This window comes from Elephas maximus, chromosome 6 (genome assembly GCF_024166365.1).
Source record: "Elephas maximus indicus isolate mEleMax1 chromosome 6, mEleMax1 primary haplotype, whole genome shotgun sequence".
Taxonomy (NCBI): Eukaryota; Metazoa; Chordata; class Mammalia; order Proboscidea; family Elephantidae; genus Elephas; species Elephas maximus.
The window spans coordinates 30,457,064-30,480,486 of NC_064824.1; the positions used below are offsets into that span (position 1 = coordinate 30,457,064).

Genomic DNA, 23,423 nt, shown 5'->3' on the forward strand with positions numbered 1-23,423 from the left:
TTAATTTTTCTGTATGGCATGAAATAATGGTTAAGGTTCTTTCTTTTTTTTTTTTTTTCCCTTATGGATATACAATTGTCTTAGCACCATTTGTTGAAAAGACTATCATTTCCCCATTGAGTTACCTTATCCCCTCTCCAAAGGTCAATTGATAATCTATGTGAGGATCTATTTCTGGACTCTCTTTTCTGGTTCACTAATTTAAATACCTATCCTTATGCCTGTACCACTAAAGTCTTGATAACTGTAACTTTAATAGTAAATGCTGTTGCTTTATGATAAGTATTCGTATCATGTAGTGTGAGTCTTCCAACTTCTTTGTTCAAAATTGTTTTGGCTATAGTTAAGTCCTTTGCATTTCCACACAAATTTTACATGTAGCTTATCAATTTATAAAAAAAAACTATAGAGAAATTATTAGAACTACATTGAATATATAATTTGCAGAGTATTGACACATCTTAACAATACTGAATTTTGATACCCATGAATATGGTCTATCTTGTCATGTATTTAAGCCTGATTTACCTTATCTAAACAATGTTTCGTAGTTTTCGGCACATACATTTTGTTGAATCTATCCCAAGGTGGTTCATGTCTTTTGACGCTATTGTAAATTGTATTTTTTTAAACTTCAATTTCCGATTTTTCATTGCTAATATAAAGAAATTCAAATGATTTTTGTATAGAGGTCATGAATCCTGCGACCTGGATAAATTCATACGTTAGTTCTAATAGCTTTCTTGAAGTTTTCTATGCAGATAATGATGTTGTCTGTGAATACAGACAATTTTACTTCTTCCTTATCAAACTGTATGCCTTTTTTAAAAAATTTTTAATAATCCAGGATTGTTACACAACTAAAACCTCCAGAATAATGTTGAATAAATGTGGTGACAGAAGACATACTTGTTTTGTTCCTGATCTTACGGGAATATTATTCAATCTTTCATTATTAAGCATGATGTTAGTCATACGTTTTAAAACAGATGCCTTTTATTGGATGAGGAAGTTCCTTTCTAGTTCTAGTTTGCTGAGATTTTTTTTTTAATCATGTGTGAATGTTGAATTTTGTCAAATGCTTTTTTGGGATAATCATATGGGAGTTTTCCTTTTTTACCTTGTTAATGTGATGATTATAAACTCAAACTCATTGCCATTGAGTAAATTCTGGCTTACAGTGACTCTATAGGATTGAGTGCAACTGTCCCACAGGGTTTCGAAGAAATGGCTTGTGGACTCAAACTGCCAACCTTTTGGTTAGCAGCTGAGCTCATAACCACTGCGCCACCAGGGCTCCTGATGCATTATAAACTCAACCAAATCCATTGCTGTCGAGTTGTCTCCGATTCATAGAGACCCTATTGGACAGAGTACAACTGCCCCATAGGGTTTCCAAGAGGCAGCTGGTGGATTCAAACTGCGGACCTTTTAGTTAGCAGCTGTAGCTCTTAACCACTGTGTCACCAGGACTCCTAGTGATTGATTAATCCATTGTTAAAATAACCCTGTATCCCTAGCATAAATGCTTAAAATATATATATATAAAAAAAAAAAAACTAGTGCCATCATATATATACACACACACATATATATATATGGTTTAAATTTGCTAATATTTTGTTAAGGTTTTTCACATTCATGAGGGATGCTGACCTGAAGTTTTCTCATGATGTCTTTGTCTGGGATCCGTATCAGGATGATGCTGGCTTAATAATATTAGTTGGCAGGTGTTTCTTACTCTTCCGTTTTTCGAAAAAAGTTTGTGTAAAATTGATATTATTTCTACATTAAATGTTTGATGGAATTTACCCGTGAAACTATCTGAGCCGAGAATTTTCACTGAAGGATGATTTTTAATTATGCATTGAACTTCTTTAGTTGATATAAGACTATTCAGCTTTTTAATTTCTTCTTGAGTCAGCTGTGATATCTGTGGAATTTGTCCATTTCACCTAAGTTTTGTTGGTTTTTTGGATGTAAAGTTGTTTATAATATTCCTTTAACATCCTCTTATTGTCTATAGGGTCTGCAGTGATATCCTCTAAAAATAAAAAATCAATACTAATTCCATTTTCTAGACATGAAAAATTGGAAATTGATACTTAAAAAATACTACTTACAAGAGCATAAAATGACATTGACTAGTCAGGAATAAATATTACAAAATGTATGCAAGAAAACTAGAAAACACCACAGAGAGAAATTAAAGAACTAAATTAATGGAGAGAGATACTTTCTTCATGTACGAAAAGGCAATATTATTAAGGAGTCCATTCTTCCAAATTCATCTATAAATTCGACATGATTCCAATCAAAATTTCACATCCTTGACAAAATCATTCTAAAATTTATATATGAAAGCAAAGAACCTACAGTAGACAAATTAATTTTGAAAAAGAATAAAGTAGGAGGTGAACAATATGTGATTTCAGGACTTATGAAGCTAAGCAATCAAGCTGCTATGGTATTATGTAAGGTCAGACTTACAGATCATCAAAACAGAATAGAGAGTTTGAAGATAAAGTAATTCAATGAGGAAAAAACAGTTTTTCAACAAAGTGTGCTGGAACAATTCAATATCCACATGCAAAAAAACTCAAAACAAAACTAACTGAACCTTCACCCTTAACTTATACCATACAAAAAAATTAGCACAGAAAAAAATAAACCAAGGTGGCGGGGCCAAGATGGCGGACTAGGTAGATGCTACCTCGGATCCCTCTTGCAACAAAGACTCGGAAAAACAAGTGAATCGATCACATACATAAAAATCTACGAACCCTGAACAACAAACACAGATTTAGAGACGGAAAACGAACAAATACGGGGAAGCAGCGATTGTTTTCGGAGCCTGAAGCCAGCATCCCCGTCAGGTGGCTTCATTAACATCGGAATTTCCTGAGCCAGAGGGAGAACGGCTCCGGATCCACGGTGGCTTTGCTTCCCCCCCCCCTTTTTTTTTTCTTTTGGTCTTTTCCTAACCCACTCTTCCGGCCTGAGAGGAGGAAACACAAAAAACCCAGGGACCAAAAATCCACCCCTAATTGGACTAAAAACACAGAACCAGCTACAGCCAAGCATATATGATCCAAATCTCAGACTTTCATCCATACAGGGAACAAGGTGGTGGTTATAATCCAAAGGCAGTTCTGATAGGGATCTGACTGCATTTTTTTTTAGCAGATAATCTGGAAAAACTAGTTTCCCAGTGATGGCTCCGAGACAGCAGTCCATATCAAACCACATAAAGAAGCAGACCATGACAGCTTCTACAACCCCCCAAACAAAAGAATCAAAATCTTTCCCAAATGAAGATGCAATTCTGGAATTATCAGATACAGAATATAAAAAACTAATTTACAGAATGCTTCAAGACATCAGGGATGACCTCAGAAACGAAATAAGGCAAACTGCAGAAAAAGCCAAGGAACACACTGATAAAACAGTAGAAGAACTCAAAAAGATTATTCAAGAACATAGTGGAAAAATTAATAAGTTGCAAGAATCCATAGAGAGACAGCATGTAGAAATCCAAAAGATTAACAATAAAATTACAGAATTAGACAACGCAATAGGAAGTCAGAGGAGCAGACTCGAGCAATTAGAATGCAGACTGGGACATCTGGAGGACCAGGGAATTAACATCAACATAGCTGAAAAAAAATCAGATAAAAGAATTAAAAAAAATGAAGAAACCCTAAGAATCATGTGGGACTCTATCAATAAGGATAACCTGCGTGTGACTGGAGTCCCAGAACAGGGAGGGGGGGACAGAAAACACAGAGAAAATAGTTGAAGAACTCCTGACACAAAACTTCCCTGACATCATGAAAGACGAAAGGATATCTATCGAAGATGCTCATCGAACCCCATTTAAGATTGATCCAAAAAGAAAAACACCAAGACACATGATCATCAAACTCGCCAAAACCAAAGATAAACAGAAAATTTTAAAAGCAGCCAGGGAGAAAAGAAAGGTTTCCTTCAAGGGAGAATCAATAAGAATAAGTTCAGACTACTCAGCAGAAACCATGCAGGCAAGAAGGGAATGGGACGACATATACAGAGCACTGAAGGAGAAAAACTGCCAGCGAAGGATCATATATCCAGCAAAACTCTCTCTGAAATATGAAGGCGAAATTAAGATATTTACAGATAAACACAAGTTTAGAGAATTTGCAAAAACCAAACCAAAGCTACAAGAAATATTAAAGGATATTGTTTGGCCAGAAAAACCAATAACATCAGATACCAGCACAACACAAGGTCACAAAACAGAACAACCTGATATCAACTCAAATAGGGAAATCCCAAAAACAAATTAAGATTAATTAAAAAAAAAAATGCTCATAACAGGGAATCACAGAAGTCAATATGTAAAAGATCACAATAATCAAAAAGAGGGACTAAATACAGGAGGCATAGAACTGCCATATGGAGAGTGATACAAGGCGACATAGAACAATACAAGTTAGGTTTTTACTTAGAAAAATAGGGGTAAATAATAAGGTAACCACAAAGAGGTATAACAACTCCATAACTCAAGATAAAAGCCAAGAAAAACGTAACGACTCAACAAACATAAAGTCAAACACTACAAAAATGAGGATCTCACAATTTACTAAGAAAAACGTCTCAGCACAAAAAAGTATGTGGAAAAATGAAATTGTCAACAACACACATAAAAAGGCATCCAAATGACAACACTAAACACTTATTTATCTATAATTACGCTGAAGAATCCATCAGACACCAGAAGAAAACAAATAATAAAAATTAGAGCTGAACTAAATGAATTAGAGAACAGGAAAACAATTGAAAGAATTAACGAAGCCAAAAGCTGGTTCTTTGAAAAAATTAACAAAATTGATAAACCATTGGTTAGACTGACTAAAGAAATACAGGAAAGGAAACAAATAACCCAAATAAGAAACGAGAAGGACCACATCACAACAGAACCAACTGAAATTAAAAGAATCATATCAGATTATTACGAAAAATTGTACTCTAACAAATTTGCAAACCTAGAAGAAATGGATGAATTCCTGGAAAAACACTACCTACCTAAACTAACACATTCAGAAGGAGAACAACTAAATAGACCAATAACAAAAAAAGAGATTGAAACGGTAATCAAAAAACTCCCAACAAAAAAAAGCCCTGGCCGGGACGGCTTCACTGCAGAGTTCTACCAAACTTTCAGAGAAGAGTTAACACCACTACTACTAAAGGTATTTCAAAGCATAGAAAATGACGGAATACTACCCAACTCATTCTATGAAGCCACCATCTCCCTGATACCAAAACCAGGTAAAGACATTACAAAAAAAGAAAATTACAGACCTATATCCCTCATGAACATAGATGCAAAAATCCTCAACAAAATTCTAGCCAATAGAATTCAACAACATATCAAAAAAATAATTCACCACAATCAAGTGGGATTTATACCAGGTATGCAGGGCTGGTTTAATATCAGAAAAACCATTAATGTAATCCAACACATAAATAAAACAAAAGACAAAAACCACATGATCTTATCAATTGATGCAGAAAAGGCATTTGACAAAGTCCAACACCCATTTATGATAAAAACTCTCACCAAAATAGGAATTGAAGGAAAATTCCTCAACATAATAAAGGGCATCTATGCAAAGCCAACAGCCAACATCACTCTAAATGGAGAGAACCTGAAAGCATTTCCCTTGAGAATGGGAACCAGACAAGGATGCCCTTTATCACCACTCTTATTCAACATTGTGCTAGAAGTCCTAGCCAGGGCAATTAGGCTGGACAAAGAAATAAAAGGCATCTGGATTGGCAAGGAGGAAGTAAAATTATCTCTATTTGCAGATGACATGATCTTATACACAGAAAACCCTAAGGAATCCTCCAGAAAACTACTGAAACTAATAGAAGAGTTTGGCAGAGTCTCAGGTTATAAAATAAACATACAAAAATCACTTGGATTCCTCTACATCAACAAAAAGAACATCGAAGAGGAAATAACCAAATCAATATCATTCACAGTAGCCCCCAAGAAGATAAAATACTTAGGAATAAATCTTACCAAGGATGTAAAAGACCTATACAAAGAAAACTACAAAGCTCTACTACAAGAAATTCAAAAGGACATACTTAAGTGGAAAAACATATCTTGCTCATGGATAGGAAGACTTAACATAGTAAAAATGTCTATTCTACCAAAAGCCATCTATACATACAATGCACTTCCGATCCAAATTCCAATGTCATTTTTTAAGGTGATAGAGAAACAAAACACCAATCTCATACGGAATGGAAAGAAGCCTCAGATAAGCAAAGCATTACTGAAAAAGAAGAAGAAAGTGGGAGGCCTCACTCTACCTGATTTCAGAACCTATTATACAGCCACAGTAGTCAAAACAGCCTGGTACTGGTACAACAACAGGCACATAGACCAATGGAACAGAATTGAGAACCCAGATATAAATCCATCCATATATGAGCAGCTGATATTTGACAAAGGACCAGTGTCAGTTAATTGGGGAAAAGATAGTCTTTTTAACAAATGGTGCTGGCATAACTGGATATCCATTTGCAAAAGAATGAAACAGGACCCATACCTCACACCATGCACAAAAACTAACTCCAAGTGGATCAAAGACCTAAACATAAAGACTAAAACGATAAAGATCATGGAAGAAAAAATAGGGACAACCCTAGGAGCCCTAATACAAGGCATAAACAGAATACAAAACATTACCAAAAATGACGAAGAGAAACCAGATAACTGGGAGCTCCTAAAAATCAAACACCTATGCTCATCTAAAGACTTCACCAAAAGAGTAAAAAGACCACCTACAGACTGGGAAAGAATTTGCAGCTATGACATCTCAGACCAGCGCCTGATCTCTAAAATCTACATGATTCTGTCAAAACTCAACCACAAAAAGACAAACAACCCAATCAACAAGTGGGCAAAGGATATGAACACGCACTTCACTAAAGAAGATATTCAGGCAGCTAACAGATACATGAGAAAATGCTCTCGATCACTAGCCATTAGAGAAATGCAGATTGAAACTATGATGAGATTCCATCTCACTCCAACAAGGCTGGCATTAATCCAAAAAACACAAAATAATAAATGTTGGAGAGGCTGCGGAGAGATTGGAACTCTTATACACTGCTGGTGGGAATGTAAAATGGTACAACCACTTTGGAAATCTATCTGGCGTTATCTTAAACAGTTAGAAATAGAACTACCATACAACCCAGAAATCCCACTCCTTGGAATATACCCTAGAGAAACAAGAGCCTTCACACAAACAGATATATGCACACCCAGGTTTATTGCAGCTCTGTTTACAATAGCAAAAAGCTGGAAGCAACCAAGGTGTCCATCTATGCATGAATGGGTAGATAAATTGTGGTATATTCACACAATGGAATACTACGCATCGATAAAGAACAGTGACGAATCTGTGAAACATTTCATAACATGGAGGAACCTGGAAGGCATTATGCTGAGCGAAATCAGTCAGAGGCAAAAGGACAAATATTGTATAAGACCACTATTATAAGATCTTGAGAAATAGTATAAACTGAGAAGAACACATACTTTTGTGGTTATGAGGCGGAGAGGGAGGGAGGGAGGGAGGGAGAGGGTTTTTTTACTGATTAATTTGCTGAAAAGAACTGCTTTAGGTGAAGGGAAGGACAACACTCAATACATGGAAGGTCAGCTCAACTGGACTGGACTGGACCAAAAGCAAAGAAGCTTCCAGGATAAACTGAATACTTCAAAGGTCAGCGGAGCAAGGGTGGGGGTTTGGGAACCATGGTTTAAGGGGACTTCTAAGTCAATTGGCAAGATAATTCTATTATGAAATCATTCTGCATCCCACTTTGAAATGTGGCATCTGGGGTCTTAAATGGTAACAAGCGGCCATCTAAGATGCATCAATTGGTCTCAACTCACCTGGAGCAAAGGAGAATGAAGAACACCAAGGTCACACGATAACTAAGAGCCCAGGAGACAGAAAGGGCCACATGAACCAGAGACCTACATCATCCTGAGACCAGAAGAACTAGATGGTGCCCGGCCACAACCGATGACTGCCCTGACAGGGAGCACAACAGAGAATCCCTGAGGGAGCAGGATGCAGTGGGATGCAGACCCCAAATTCTCATAAAAAGACCAGACTTAATGGCCTGACTGAGACTAGAGGAATCCTGGCGGCCATGGTCCCCAAATCTTCTGTTGGCACAGGACGGGAACCATCCCCGAAGACAATTCATCTGACATGAAAGGGACTAGACAGTGGGTGGGAGAGAGATGCTGATGAAGAGTGAGCTAATAATACCAGGTGGTCACTTGAGACTGTGTTGGCATCTCCTGTCTGGAGGGGGGATGGGAGGATAGAGAGAGTTGGAGGCTGGCAAAGTTTTCACGAAAGGAGAGACTGGAAGGGCTGATTCATTAGGGGGAGAGCAAGTGGGAGTAAGGAGTAAGATGTATATTAACTTATATGTGACAGACTGACTTGATTTGTAAACGTTCACTTGAAGCTCAATAAAAGTTAAATAAATAAACCAAACTTTCAAGTCAATTCCAACTCCTGATGACCCCAAAATAGCTCATGTTGTTTTATTAGTTGCTGTAGAGTTGGCTCCGACTCATAGTAACCTTATGTACAACAGAAAGAAATGTTGCCTGGTTTGCACCATTAAAAAAAAAAAAAAAAAGCTCATACATCCATATATAACCTAAAGTTATAACACTTTTTGAAGAAAACATAGGAGAAAATCATTGTGGCCTTGGATTAGGCAGATATTCCTTAGGACTAAAACAACATAAACATAAGATGGGGAAAAAAGATAAACTAGACTATTTCAAAATTAAAACCTTCTGTTCTTTGAAAGACAATGTTAAAAAAAATAAAAATGGAATGGAATACCCAGACTTAAAGGATATATTTACAAAAGACATGTATGTTGGCGGACTTGTTTCCAAAATACATAAAGAAACACAACACAAAATAAAAATAGGCTCAATATGAACAGACACTTGACAAAAGTAAAAAAGAAGCACGTGAAAATATGTCCAACATTATTCCTCATTAGGGAACCGCAAGTTAAAACCACAATGAGATACAAGTATATACATACTATAAATAAAAATGTTTGACATTAACAAGTGCTGGCAAAGATGTGTAACAACCAACCTCTCGTACACTGCTAGCAGGAACACAAAATGTACAGCCACTCTGAAAAAGAATTTGGCAGTTTTTTTTAAAGTTAAACTTACACTTTTCATGACTCAGTAGTCATATTCCTAGGTATTTATTCGAGGGAAGTGAAAACATATGCTCATAAAAGACATGAATATAACTGATTATAGTAGTTTTATTAATAATAGTCTAAACTGAAAATACTCAAATGTTCATTAACTGGTGAAGGATAAAAAATTGTTACACATCCATACACTGCAATACTCTTCAGCAACAACCTGGATCAATCTCAAAAGCTTTATGCCAAGAAAAGAAGCCAGACGTAAGGCTTCATATTATATGATTACAATTTTGTAACATTCTGCAAAATGTGAAACTATAGCGATAGAAAGCAGTTCTGTGACTGCCAAGGGCTAGGGGTGTGAGGGAGGAAAATGACTGCAAAGAGGTATGGTGCGAAGGAACTTTTAGGAGTAACGGGAATTTTCTTTTTCTTGATTTGTAGTAATGGTTATCAGACTAGATGCATTTGTCAAACCTTATCAAACTATACATTTTAAAAGGGTACATTTCACTGTACATAAATTATACCTCAACAAGCTTCACTAAAAAATTACGTTATAAAAAAAAATCTCAGAATTGGAAAAGGATGAAATTCATTAGTATTTACAAGTTCTGCCATGCTGGTAAAAACAACAATAATCAATACATGATACAAGTACTTGATAGTCATACTGAGAATTAAAAACTCTAATTCCCTCTAATTTAAACTTTAAGATATATAAAAAGAATGTGAGCACCATCTACATCCATAAACCAAAAACCAAACCCAATGCCGTCAAATCAATTCCAACTCACAGCAACCCTATAGGACAGAGTAGAACTGCCCCATACGTCCGTAGGAAACTAGAAATACAGTCATGCACTGTTTAACATCCGTGATACGTTCTGTGAAATAAGACGTATCAATTGGACGTTATGTGAACATGCCTAAATCACTAGCAATAACATTCACTGATTTTCCACCTTCATGCTGTTTAATAACCTTTTGTTTCACTTCCTAATCCATACTTCTCCTTTGTCTCTTGCTGCTGCAATCACTAAAACTGGTTTTGCTGCATTTGTGAGCCATGATGTACTTCACAGTAACATCTTCAAAACAAAAATAAACAGAAAAGTAACGCCACAACACTCAAGAGACGGGCGATACACAAGATTGGATGCTGCTGCCTCTGCGTCTAAGTGTACACATAATGGTAAATTCATTATTTGTAAGTAGAGAAAGTTCACATTGAAATAACAATAGAAAGTATAGTACATACAAAAGCCCATAACAAAGGCATTTATTATGACTATCAAGACATATGTATTATAGGTTATATATCTACTGTACCATTTTACACCTGGCAGCACAATCGATTTGTATACAAGAGACATGAGGTACATATGTTTCGTGCAGGAAGCCATTGCATTTGCTACTTCCAGTTATGTCTGCTACTTCATATTCTCAGATCAGGATTTCTGAACTCTATTATAATCTTATGGGACCAAGGACATACATGCGGTTGGACATTGTGCAAAGAACACTATGCAGCGCATGACTGTATAATATTGTCTGAAAATGCTTCACTTAAATAAAAAGATTATTTGTAGCAGTAATGTAGTAAATCCATGAAAAAAGCTGATAACAAAGACGGACATGTGTATTTCCTTTAAATTGGAAAATGTAAAGCATATTATCCTCCCTCATTAAAGTGCACCCATATATCAGAGTCCTGGTGGCACAGTGGTTAAAAGCTCAGCTGCTAACCAAAATGTCAGCAGTTCAAACCCACCAGCTGCTTCTTGAAAACCTTACAGGGCAGTTCTACCCTGTCCTATAGGGTCGCTATGAGTCGGAACTGACTGGATGGTACCTAACAGCAACAATACATACTGGAAACGATCAATATTCAGACAGGCATAATGTGTTTGTTATACTAGTGTATACTTAGAATATATCTGACTTTTTCCATAATGAAGAGTTAAAAACACTAAATAGCAAAGACATGTTGGATTACACAAATAAGCTGCTTAAGTAAAAATACTAAAATACATTAAACAATCTGTATCAAGAAAAATAACATGCTGGCCGAGCAGCGAAGTACCTTGGCAATAGCAGTTTGTTTAAACATGCGAGTAATCAATCCCATGACTTGAAAAAAGGGGCTACCAGTCTCAGTGGCATCTGAATTTAGAGCTCTCATTAATCTCTCCCACTCTTCAAAACTGGTATTCAATTCCTATGTGGGGAAAATAACAAGGTTTAGAAATACAGCATAAAAAACAGAACAGTTAATGCAACAGTGAATTATGGTCTACTTTTTCTTTTTTCTGTACAGAAAGATATGAAGAGAAAAGAAAATTCCCAAAGATGTCAACATGTTCATTTATAATCACCAATGCAAAGGCAGGTCAGTCACACGTTCATGCTAGTTACCGAAGCCAACGACAAGCTGTGAGGGAAAACAAAGCCCCAACATAAATCAACAATTAGAGCTTCCTCTTAAAGAGAAACACCTTGAAAAGTAAAAAAAATTTATGTACATAAGAAAGCACGGAAATGTATATGATATGTATATGAAAGCAATGTATTTTTATAAAAAGACAAGATTTTTAAATATGGCTAAGACTTGGGGAATATTGTTAAAAAATATAACAATCGTATATCGACTCTGTTTCATTTTTCTTTCTAATGTTAAAGTAGTAGATCGAGAAAATCAGATCATTCTTATTTTATAAATATTACTCAACGTTTACAAAATGCTTACTCTAAGTTTCAAGACATAACGATGCAATACTCTTTGTTGATAAGCCACATCCAGATTTTGAAGAAAATTCAGAGAACACATAAGCATTGCACTCCCCAAAAGTAAATGTAAGACAAAGGTAGCATATTTTTGGCTTTCTGATATGATGAATTTAACATCTTATAACATGATCGGAGAGTTTTAAGATTTCTAGAAGAGGGCTATAGAAGGCTGTTATTCACAGTTTAAAAAAATTCTAGAGCAAGAAACAAAACTTCTCTTGTTAATTTTTGGCTTCCACAACCTAGAGAGACTTCAATTTTTTAATACTAAATCTAAACGCCCTTTGTTGCAATTTGAGTATTTTTCCTGTATTCAGCAGAAATATTTTTAATCACCAGGATACCACATCATATTTGATGACTCAAATTCTTCTTGCTTCTTGAAATGATTGACAGAAAGCCAATTCACATGCTCTATTAACTAAGACTATTTTAAGATAGCAGGCTTTTCCTTCTGTGAAATATGAAATATGTACAATCTTAAACAGTATACAGGCCAAACCCGTGTTATGAACAAGATCCGTTTCTGTGTCTCTCAGTTGTATTTGTAGGTAAGTGGCAACAGGTGCATACGGTTCTTATTTAGAAAGGAAATCCTGGTGGCGTAGTGGTTAATTGCTACGGCTGCTAATCAAAGGCTCAGCAGTTTGAATCCACCAGGCGCTCCTTGGAAACTCTATGGGCCAGTTCTAACCTGCCCTAAAGGGTCGCTATGAGTTGGAATTGACTCTATGGCACTGGGTTTGGTTTGGTTTCTTTTTTAGTGCAAGAAAAGCCTTGAAGCCTTTTCAGTAATTTAAAAGCTGCACGTGCAGCAAGTGAAGGTGACTGTGATGAAGAAATTGTTGCGAGTAAGAGTTGGTTTAATCTTTTCGAAGTGGGGGTAAATTTACATAACATTGAAGAGCAAGTACTAGTTGAGCTGTCCATAAGCAGGACTTTTGTAATCCAAGGACTGCCTATAACTTAAAACGATTTTAAGTATGACTTTCACTTAAACAAGGGTTCTCACCTTAGCTGCTGCTGCTGGAAGATCAAACGGAATACGTTGCCTGATTTTAGGGGGCAGCTGGGTTAAAACTTCACTCTTTAATCTTCTAATCATGATGTCACTTAATAGCTGATGAAGTTCATTAAGATTTGATGCCCCTCTACAATCCCACAGAGGTCTTCTACCAAAATACCTGTAAGTATGAAGAAAATCATGTAGCAAAGCTGAATGATGGAGTAAGAAAACAATTTATCTGGTATGTACGGGTTGTAGTTCCCAACTTATGTTTGAGTTACGATGAACCTCATTTACGACCGTCTGTTTTTTTGTACCATTTATTGTTAGTAAAAAAAATTTTAGTAACATGTACTACATACAACGTTGCAGCATGTGATTTCCTGATGTTTAGTAACATGTACTATATACAACGTTGCAGCATGTGATTTCCTGATGTTATCAATCTCAGATGTTCACTCACAGATGTTTATATGTATTGTTTCCAATCCCCAAAGACAAATAAAGATTGGATTTATAAAGATACTAAAAGGCAATAATAATGAAAACAAAAAGTATTTGACTTATGTCAGAACCGACTTACAATGGAGTCGTCCAACAAGAGCGCTGTTGTAAGTCAGGGACTTTCTTTAATGATAAGGAGCTATGGCACTGTCTTTCCTGCCATTTCTGAATGGGAATTCGTTTCAAAAAGCTCAGCTTGAGAGAAAGTAATGAGTAAGATTACATACCACTCTCAATTACAAACAATGTTAGTGTCTAAACTTATATTTACATTGAGTTAATATAAAGCTAGGATGACTGAAGCTGCTGAATTGCATTAGTTCAGTGTTTCTAAATGGGGGCACCACTGACATTTTGGTTGAGATCATACATGGCAGTAGGTTTGGCAGACCTAACCCACAGGCCCTAACTGCCTGTACACAAGCCACTGGTTGTAACAACCAAAAACATATCAAATATTTCCAGCACCCTCTAGGTGGTAACGTTACCCCTGAGTTACTAAGCATGGGAGACTGATCACAAGGTGTATCTCTTCTTCCTTTCAAACAAATGGATTGACAGCAATTTGACTAGGAAAGAGAGAACAGGAGAGATGATATCGGAGGATAAGTGATTGATTTCAATATTTAGAGGCCAAAATGCAGACAGACAACTGGTAATTGACTTGGGCAAAGAGAGGAAGCTACAACTTAAAATGCTTGCAAAAGGGAACTCATTCTTTAGATCCCCCGAGGTGATCAGGAGCTGGAAGCACCAAGTACTATGGGCAGGTGGTAAGGTAAGAGTTGAAATCTAGTGGATCCACTGAAATTGAGGAACCCTGGTGGTGCAATGGTTAAGCACTCAGCTGCTAACTGAAAGGTTGGCAGTTAGAATCCATTAGCGGCTCTGCAGAAGAAAAGACCTGGTGATCTGCTCCCACAAAGATTTCGGCCTAGCAAACTCTAAGGGGTAGTTATACTCTGTCTTACAGGGTCATTATGAGTCAGGATTGACTCGATGGCATAAAACAACAACGTCACTGTGATGAACCAAAAAACTACTCCACAAAATTCCCAGTGAACTTCAAAGGGGCACACTAACTGAAAACTGCTGTTATACAATACACCTACCCCTCACTTACTGACTACGCATTACCTGACATTTTGCATTTACAACAATAGTAAAAAATCTACTGACTATATTGTGCATTAATGACCTACATCTGGCAGTAACGAACACCAACATGTGAGGGGAGAATAACGCTGGCTGTGATGGTTAAGGTTACATGTTAACTTGGCTGGGCCATGATTCTCTGTGGTTTGGCAGTTACGTAATGATGTAATTTTACAGTTGTGTTGTGATGTAATTTGGCAGTTATATAATGACACAATTCAGCAGTAATGCAATGATGTAGTTATGCTTCATTTTGTGTTCTGATGTGGTCATCCTTCATTTTTGCATAATGCCAATTTTTGCATAATGACTTGGTCTTTGGAACATAACCATGTCTAAAAGTGAGGAGTTAAGTGTTCTTAACAAAGGAAAATTTGTTAGGTTGAATTATGATTACTAATGTTAAATAACTACCCATTTTAATGGAATTTTTATGATGTTTTAGCAAAAATTGGTGTCAATTTGAGGAACTTGGCATTTGCTAACAATTTTTTTTTTTTTAGTTTAATGTATTTTGATAGCAACCTTACAGGAACAGCACAAAATTCAGGTAACATGAAAAACATGTAGTTGCATGTAGATGCAATTAGAAAAGTATAGTGAATAGATGGAATTTACTGTATGATAAAATGCTACAGACACAATTTAGCTGCTATAAATAAGAAATTTACTTGTTTAAAAAAAAACCCAAACAAACTGAATAGACAATCTTATGAACTAGGAGAAATCTTTTGGAAACCATACATCTGATAAAGGTTTAATATCAAAATACATACCTACCACTTAACAACAAAAAGACAAACAACTCAACTAAAAAATACTCAAAGAATCTAAATAGACATTTCACCAAAGAAGATATACAAATGGCCAATAAGCACATGAAGAGATGCTCAATATCATTAGCTATATTAGTAAATCAAAACCACAATGAGATACCACTTCACCTCCACTAGTATGGCTATTACTAGAAAGACAAAAAAACAAGTGTTGGCAAGGATGAGAATAAATTGGAACCATGCACTGCTGGTGGGAATGTAAAATAGTACAGCCTTTGTGGAAAACCGTTGGGCAGGACCGCAAAAAGTTAAACATAGAATTACCATGTTATTGTTGTTGTTGTTAGGAGCTGTAGAGTCAGTTCTGACTCATAGCGACCCTATGCACAACAGAATGAAACGCTGCCGGTCCTGAGCCATCCTTACAATGGTTGCTATGCTTGAGCTCATTGTTGCAGCCACTGTGTCAATCCACCTTGTTGAGGGTCTTCCTCTTTTCCGCTGACCCTGTACTCTACCAAGCATGATGTCCTTCACCAGGGACTGATTCCCCTATGATTCAGTAATTCCATTCCTAGGTATATGCCCCAAAGAAACGGAAGCTCAAACAGGTATTTGTACACCAATGTTTATTGCAGCATTATTCACGATAGCCAAAAGGTGGAAACAACCTAAAGGTCCATCAAAAAATGAATGGATAGACAAAATGTATACACATACAATGAAATAATAGAAATAAAGAGAAATGAAGTCCTGATACATGCTACAACATGGATGAACCTTGAGAACATTATGTCAAGTGAAGTAAGTCAATCACAAAAGAACAAATATTGTATTATCTCATTCACATGGAATAGCCAGAATAGGCAAATGCACATAGGAATCAAAGATGCTTAGTGGTTTCCAGGGACAGGAGGGAGAGGGAAAAGGAGAACCATTATTTTGGGAGCAAGAAGTTTCTGTTTATGGTGATGGAAGATCTGGCAATGAATATTGGTGATGGTTACAAAGCATATCAATGCAATTGGTGCCACTAAATTGTACATATGAAAAATGCTGACTTAGCAAATGTTGTGTTTCATATACACCACACACATATATATACACATACACACTTAATAAAATAGAAAAAAATCCAAATTTGGACATTGTTCATAAAAATTTAACAGATTTATAGTTGTTAGAAAATTGAATTCTGAACCTCGTTGGCTGCAACATTCAGACCTCCTTCAATGATGTATATTCCCAAATTTATATTAAAAATTTACACACTAAAAAGAAACGGAAAAATACTTGTCAATACCTGATTCTGTCACTCATTTTTCTACTAACAATTATATATTTAGGCTCATTTGATAGACAAGTTTGTAAGTGCAATGGTAAAGAGGTAAAGCGTAGAGATGAAACAGAGGTATGAATGAATATGAAAAAAGAAATATTAAAGGCAATGTAGATGCAATATGGTTTAGGGTGAAGTGAAAACATACTGGATATTTAATTTTTAACAACCTAAAATTACCACCAACCAAAAATATCAGTAAATTTCTCTAAAGAAGTTATGAAACATGAAGCTTGAAAACTTCTGGGGTTGAAACACTCATTTTCTAATTCAGATGGACAAGGTAGGTAAAAGTTTAATTCTTGTTTTCTGAGCAAAAGACTCAATACAAATAAACTTTTAAAATCCCTTTTCTAACTACATACAATTGAACACAAGCATTTTCCAATAGCCCTTAACTAATATTAGCATATGATGATACAACAGGAAGTAATGGCCAAGAACATGCATCCTTGTTCATGAAAACACACACACACAATTAACTTCTGACTTTGGAAATTACCCTGTGGTTTACTTATTTTTATTTTTTACTTATTTTTTTAATTGTGCTTTAAGTGCAAGTTTACAGGCTCAAGTTAATTTCTCATACAAAAACTTATATACACATTATGTGACCCCGGTTGCTATTCCTATAAAATGTCAGCATACTCCTCTTTTCCACCCTGGATTTCTCGTGTCCATTCATCCAGCTCCTGTCCCTTTCTACCTTCTCATCTCGCCTCTGGACAGGAGCTGCCCATTTAGTCTCATGTATCTACTTGAACTAAGCAGCACATTCTTCATGAGTATCATTTTATATTTTATAAACCAGTCTAACCTTTGCCTAAAAGTTGGCTTCGGGAATGGTTTTAGTTCTGGGTTAACAAAGAGTCTGGGGGCCATGTCCTCTGGGGTTCCTCCAGTCTCAGTCAAACCATTAAGTCTGATCTTTTTACTAGAATTTGAGTTCTATACCCCACTTTTTTCCTGCTCTGTCAGGGACTCTCTGTTGTGTTCCCTCATCAGGGTGGTCATTAGTGGTAGCCAGGCACTGTCTAGTTTTTTTTGGTCTCAGGCTGATAGAGTCTCTGGTTTATGGGGCCCTTTTTGTTTCTGGGGCTAATTATTTTCCTTGTGTCTTTAGTGTTCTTTATTCTCCTTTGCTCCAGGTGGGCTGGGACCAATTGATGCATCTTAGATGACAGCTCACTAGCTTTTAAGACCCCAGACGCCACTCACCAAAGTGAGATGCAAAACATTTTCTTAATAGACTTTGTTATGCCAATTGACCTAGATGTCCCCTGAAACCATGAGCCCCAGACCCTGACCCCTGTTGCTCTGTTCCTCAAAGTGTTTGGTTGTATTCAGGAAAATTCTTAGTTCTTGGTTTAGTCCAGTTGTGCAGACTTCCGCAGTATTGTGTGTTGTCTTTCCCTTCACCTAAGTTAATTCTTATCTAGTTAGTGAACACCCCTCTTCCTGCCTCCCAGCCCTCGTAATCATCACAGAATGTTTTCTTCTGTATTTAAACCTTTTCTTGACTTCTTATAATGGTGGTCTCATACAGTATTTGTCCTTCTGTGACTAATTTCCCTCAGCATAATGACTTCCAGATTCATCCATGTTATGAGATGTTTCATGGATTCACCATTGTTCTTTATTATTGTGTAGTATTCCATCCTGTGAATATACCATAATTCGTTTATCCATTCGTCCATTGATGGGCACCTAGGTTGTTTCCATCTTTTTGCTATTGTGAACAGTGCTGCAATGAACATGGGTGTGCATATACCTATATGTGTGATGGCTCTTATTTCTCTAGGATATATTCCAAGGAGAGGATCATATGGTACTTCCATTTCTATCTTTTTAAGGAAGCACCAAATCCATTTCCAAAGTTGTACCACTTTACATTCCCACCAGCATTGTATAAGTGTTCTAGTCTCTCCACAACCTCTCCAACATTTATTATTTTGTGCTTTTTGGATTAATGCTAGCCTTGGTGAGATGGCATCAAACTGTAGTTTTGATTTGCATTTCTCTAGTGGCTACTGGTCGTGAGCATTTCCTCATGTATCTGTTAGCTGCCTGAACGTCTTCTTTGGCGAAGTGCCTGTTCATATCCTTTGCCCATTTTTAATTGGGTTATTTGTCTTTTTGTTGTTGAGGTTTTGCAGTATATTGTAGATTTTACAGATTAGACCCTGACCCAATACGTTGTAGCCAAAAATTCTTTCCCAGTCTGTAGACTGTCCTTTTACTCTTCTGGTGAAATCTTTGGATGAGCATAAGCATTTGATTTTTAGGAGCTCCCAGTTATCTAGTTTCTCTTCTAGTGTTTGTACATTGTTAGTAATGTTTTGTATTCTGTTTACACCATGTATTAGGGCTCCTAGTGTTGTCCCTATTTTTTCTTCCACAATATCATTTTAGATTTTATCTTTAGGTCTTTGACCCATCAATAAGTTATTATATTTATTTTACGTTTGCTTACTGTGTCCTAGCTTCCTGTTTTGTTTTGTTTTGATATGCCCTAATTGGCTGTACAAATAAACTAGTTTGAATACTGGCACCTTTGAAGCTATATCGTCCTGTCATCAGGGTGTTATATCTGTTACTAGGTATGTGAGCCCAGGAGTCTGTTTAGTTTTCTTGTATGGATTCAGCTCAGGTGTCCAAGTAGTCAGTCACCAAGTGTGTGGTGCAGGCTCTCACCTACAGCCCTAGATGGGCAGGGGTGATTGGTGTAGGCACACGTATCTGCCTACAGTAGGGGGTCACATGCTGAGCAAGGCTGAGAGCTGCCCCTGAGTGTCTGGGAGGAAAGCACGTCCCTGTTCCCTGGAGGGCATAGGTGGGTGAGTTTTGCAGCTGTTGGCTGTAAGGACTGGGAGGCACCACTTATTCTTGGACCCCTACTGTGGGTGGCTAGGGTGTGTGGGTGGGGCCATCAGCCCTCCAGCCCCCCAGGCCTTGTGCAGAGCAGGGAGGGGGCAGGTAAATACGAGCCAGGTTCTTCCAAAAGAGGGTGTTATTTTGCACCATGCGGTAGGTCTAACGCATGTACTTATCTTTAGCCGATTGAGCGCCGGTTCTTGCTGGTTCTGGAGGGTTGAGCAGACTCTCCGCCAATCAGTCTCTCCCAATGTGGAAAGGTGATCCAGCCTGCACGGTGCTGGTTCCTGCTGGGTCTGGTCTGGCAAATCCTTGTTGCTTCTGAACCATCTCTTCCTCCCCCTGCCACTCAGTTTGATTCTTCAACTTTGCCTTTGATGTTCAGGGCTCCTATATTGTCATATATAATCAATTCACTTGTTTTTTTGGGTCTTTGTTGTAAGAGGGACCACAGGAAGCATCTGACTACTCCGCCATCTTGGCCCCACCACTCTGGTTTATTTTTTTAAGTCAGGTTCCCTTGTGCCCCTTTGTAGCCATCCCTTTCTCTCACTCCCAGCTCTTGGCAACCATGGATCTGTTTTCTGTGCATATAGTTTCACATTTTTCCAGAATTTTGTATAAACAGAATCACAGAGTTACACAGCCTTTTAGTCTGATTTGTTCTTTTCATTTAGCATAATGCATTTGAAATCATCCATATTGTTGGGTCTATTAGTAGTTCATTTTTTTTTTTAATTGCTGAGTAATAATCTTTCGTATGGATATATCACATTTTAAGCATTTACCATTTGAAGGATATTTGGGTTCTTTCCAGTTGTGGGTGTTTATGAATAAAGCAGCCATAAACATTTACTTTCAGGTTTACAGTGAACATACACTTTTATTTATATTAACTAAATACTTTGCAGCAGAATTGCTGGGTTGTATGGTAGGTGTTATCTTTAACTTTTTAAGAAGTTGGCATTCTGTTTTCCAAAGTGGCAGTACAATTTTGCATTTCCACCAGCAAGGTATGAGAGGTACAGTTATTCAGCATCCTTGCCAGCATTTGGTATTGTCAACTTAAAAATATATATATATTTTACCCATTTAAAGCATGGGTAATGGTTTTTCATTGTGGTTTTTACTTGTATTTCCCAAATGACTAACAATGTTGAGCATGTTTTCATGCACTTATTTGCCCCCCATATCATCTTAGGTAAAGTCTCTGTTCAAATCTTTTAAACACTTTTTAAATTGTTTTTCTTATTGTTGAGTTTTGAGAGTTTTATATACTATGTAAATATTTCTTTTATGAGACATGCACTTTGCAAATGTTTTCTCCTAGACTGTGGCTTGTCCTTTCAGTCTTTTAACAGCGTCTTTTGAAGACTAGACGTTTACATGGTGAAATACAGCAAATTAATTTTATTTATCACTTCTTTCTGCGAAAACCCTTTCAAAATGAAAGTAAAGGAATTTAAAAGCTTTTAAATAATAAGAACAAAAAGAATGAAAAAATGATGAACTGAACATAAACATTTACCTGAATCAAAACAAGTTCAAAGGAATAAAAGCACACAAGCCTAACAAAACAAAGAAAATGGAAGGGAAACAATAACAATGTCAACATATTTTCAGAAGCAGAAAAAAATGAAGAACATAGCACAATTGAGGAAGCTGTATACTAAGGACCTGAAGAAGGGTCTCCACAAAACTCTACAATGTCTCAGAAATTAAAAGCATCAAGTACCTTGGAGGTGGGGTAAGTATGGCGTGGTTGAAAGTCCGTATAAAGAACAGTTAAATGTCCAGGTTCTCCCCCATCCCATACTACCATGGTTTTATGTTTTCCAAGAAGATCAGGGTTTTATTCTGTAAAGAAACTGAACCAGATGAGTAGCATCTCAGGTCCTAAAAGCTTGTGAGCAGCCATCTAAGATACATCTATTGATCCCATTCCACTTGGAGCAAAGGAGAACAAAGAAAACCAAAGACACAAAGAAAATACTAGCCCAAAGGACTAAAAGACCACATGAACCAGAGCCTCCACCAGCCTGAGCCCAGAAAAACTAGATGGTGCTCGGCTACCACCAATGACTGCCCTGACAGGGAACACAAAAGAGAGTCCCGAACGGAGCAAGAGAAAAATGTAGAACAGAATTCAAATTCCCATAAAAAGATCAGGCTTAATGGTCTGACAGAGACTGGAAGAAGCCACGAAACTATGGCCTCCAAACACTCTGTTAATCCAGAACTGAAACCATTTCTGAAGCCCACTCTTCAGGCAAACATTAACAGTTTTATGAAACAAAAAATAATGTATGTGAGCAATGTGCTTCTTAGTTCAATCAGATATTCGAGACCAGGTGGGCAGCTTCTGTCCAAAAGTAGGATGAGAAGGCAAGAAGGGATAGGAACTGGTCGAATGAATACAGGGAACCCAGGTTGGAAAGGGGGAGTGTGCTGGCACATTGTGGGGATTGCAACCAATGTCACAAAACAATATGTGTATATATTTTTGAATGAGAAATTAACTTGAGCTGTAAGCTTTCACCTAAAGCATAATGAAAAAAAGAAAGAAACTGAACCAGGAGGCTGAACCTAGAGAAACCAAGGACAGTAGAAGGTACGGAGAGGTGCCATATGGAAATCCGGGGGATTGAAACAAAGTCTACATATTGAACATTGCTATTTATTTAATCAGAGTTTCTAAAAAAATAAACCTGCTGCTGTCGAGTCAATTCTGACTCATAAGTGACCGTACAGGACAGAGTAGAACTAACTGCCTCATAGGGTTTCCAAGGAGCAGCTAGTGGATTCGAACTGCTAACCTTTTTGTCAGCGGCCATAGCTCTTAACTACTATGCCACCAGGGCTCCAGCCGGAGGTTCTAGCCAGGGCAATTAGGAAAGAAAATTAAATAAAAGACATCCAGATTAAAAAGGAAGAAGTAAAACTCTATTTGTAGATGGCATGATTTTCCATATGGAAAATCCTAAAGAATCCATCAAAAAACTATTAGACAACTGCTGTGACAGAGATCATAATAGAGGTCCTGGACAGGGCAGAGAAAAATGCAGAACAAAACTCAAATTCACACAAAAAAAGACCAGACTTACTGGTCAGACAGAGACTGGAGGAACCTCTGAGACTATGGACCCCAGACACCCTGCCAACTCAGAACTCAAGCCATTCCTGAAGTTCACCTTTCAGCCAAAGATTAGACAGGCCTATAAAACAAACAATAGCACACGTGGGAAACATTCTTCTTAGTTCAATCGAGTACATGAGACCAAACAGACAACACCTGACCAAAAGGAAAAAGACAAGGAGACAGCAAGGGACAGGAAAACTGGACTAATGGACACAGAGAATCCATGGTGGAAAGGAAAAGGGAAAGAGTGCTGGGATTGCAACCAATGTCACAAAACAACTTGTGTATACATTTTCTATGTATGCTGAGCAAATACGCTGTACTATATGAAGAAGAATGATGCATCAGGATTGGAGGAAAACTCATTAACAACCTGTGTTATGCAGATGACACAACCTTGCTTGCTGAAAGTGAAAAGGACTTGAAGCAATTACTGATGAAGATCAAAGACCATAGATTTCAGTATGTATTACACCTCAACATAAAGAAAACAAAAATCCTCACAACTGGACCAATGAGCAACATTGACGATGAATGGAGAGAAGATTGAGGCTGTCAGAG

At 37.1% G+C, this 23,423-nt stretch overlaps 1 protein-coding gene across 4 annotated transcripts in view; it reads right to left on the reverse strand.

Annotated features, from left to right (window-relative positions):
- Nucleotides 1-23,423, reverse strand: part of ZRANB3 (zinc finger RANBP2-type containing 3) — a 254,774-nt gene that overhangs the window by 80,755 nt on the left and 150,596 nt on the right. For all 4 annotated transcript variants that reach the window (XM_049889231.1, XM_049889233.1, XM_049889232.1 and 1 more), the window contains 2 exons: nt 13,082-13,253; nt 11,366-11,500 (listed from right to left, as the gene is read on the reverse strand). In XM_049889231.1, coding sequence (XP_049745188.1) covers nt 11,366-11,500; nt 13,082-13,253 — 307 coding nt within the window. The remainder of the gene's footprint in view (nt 1-11,365; nt 11,501-13,081; nt 13,254-23,423) is intronic.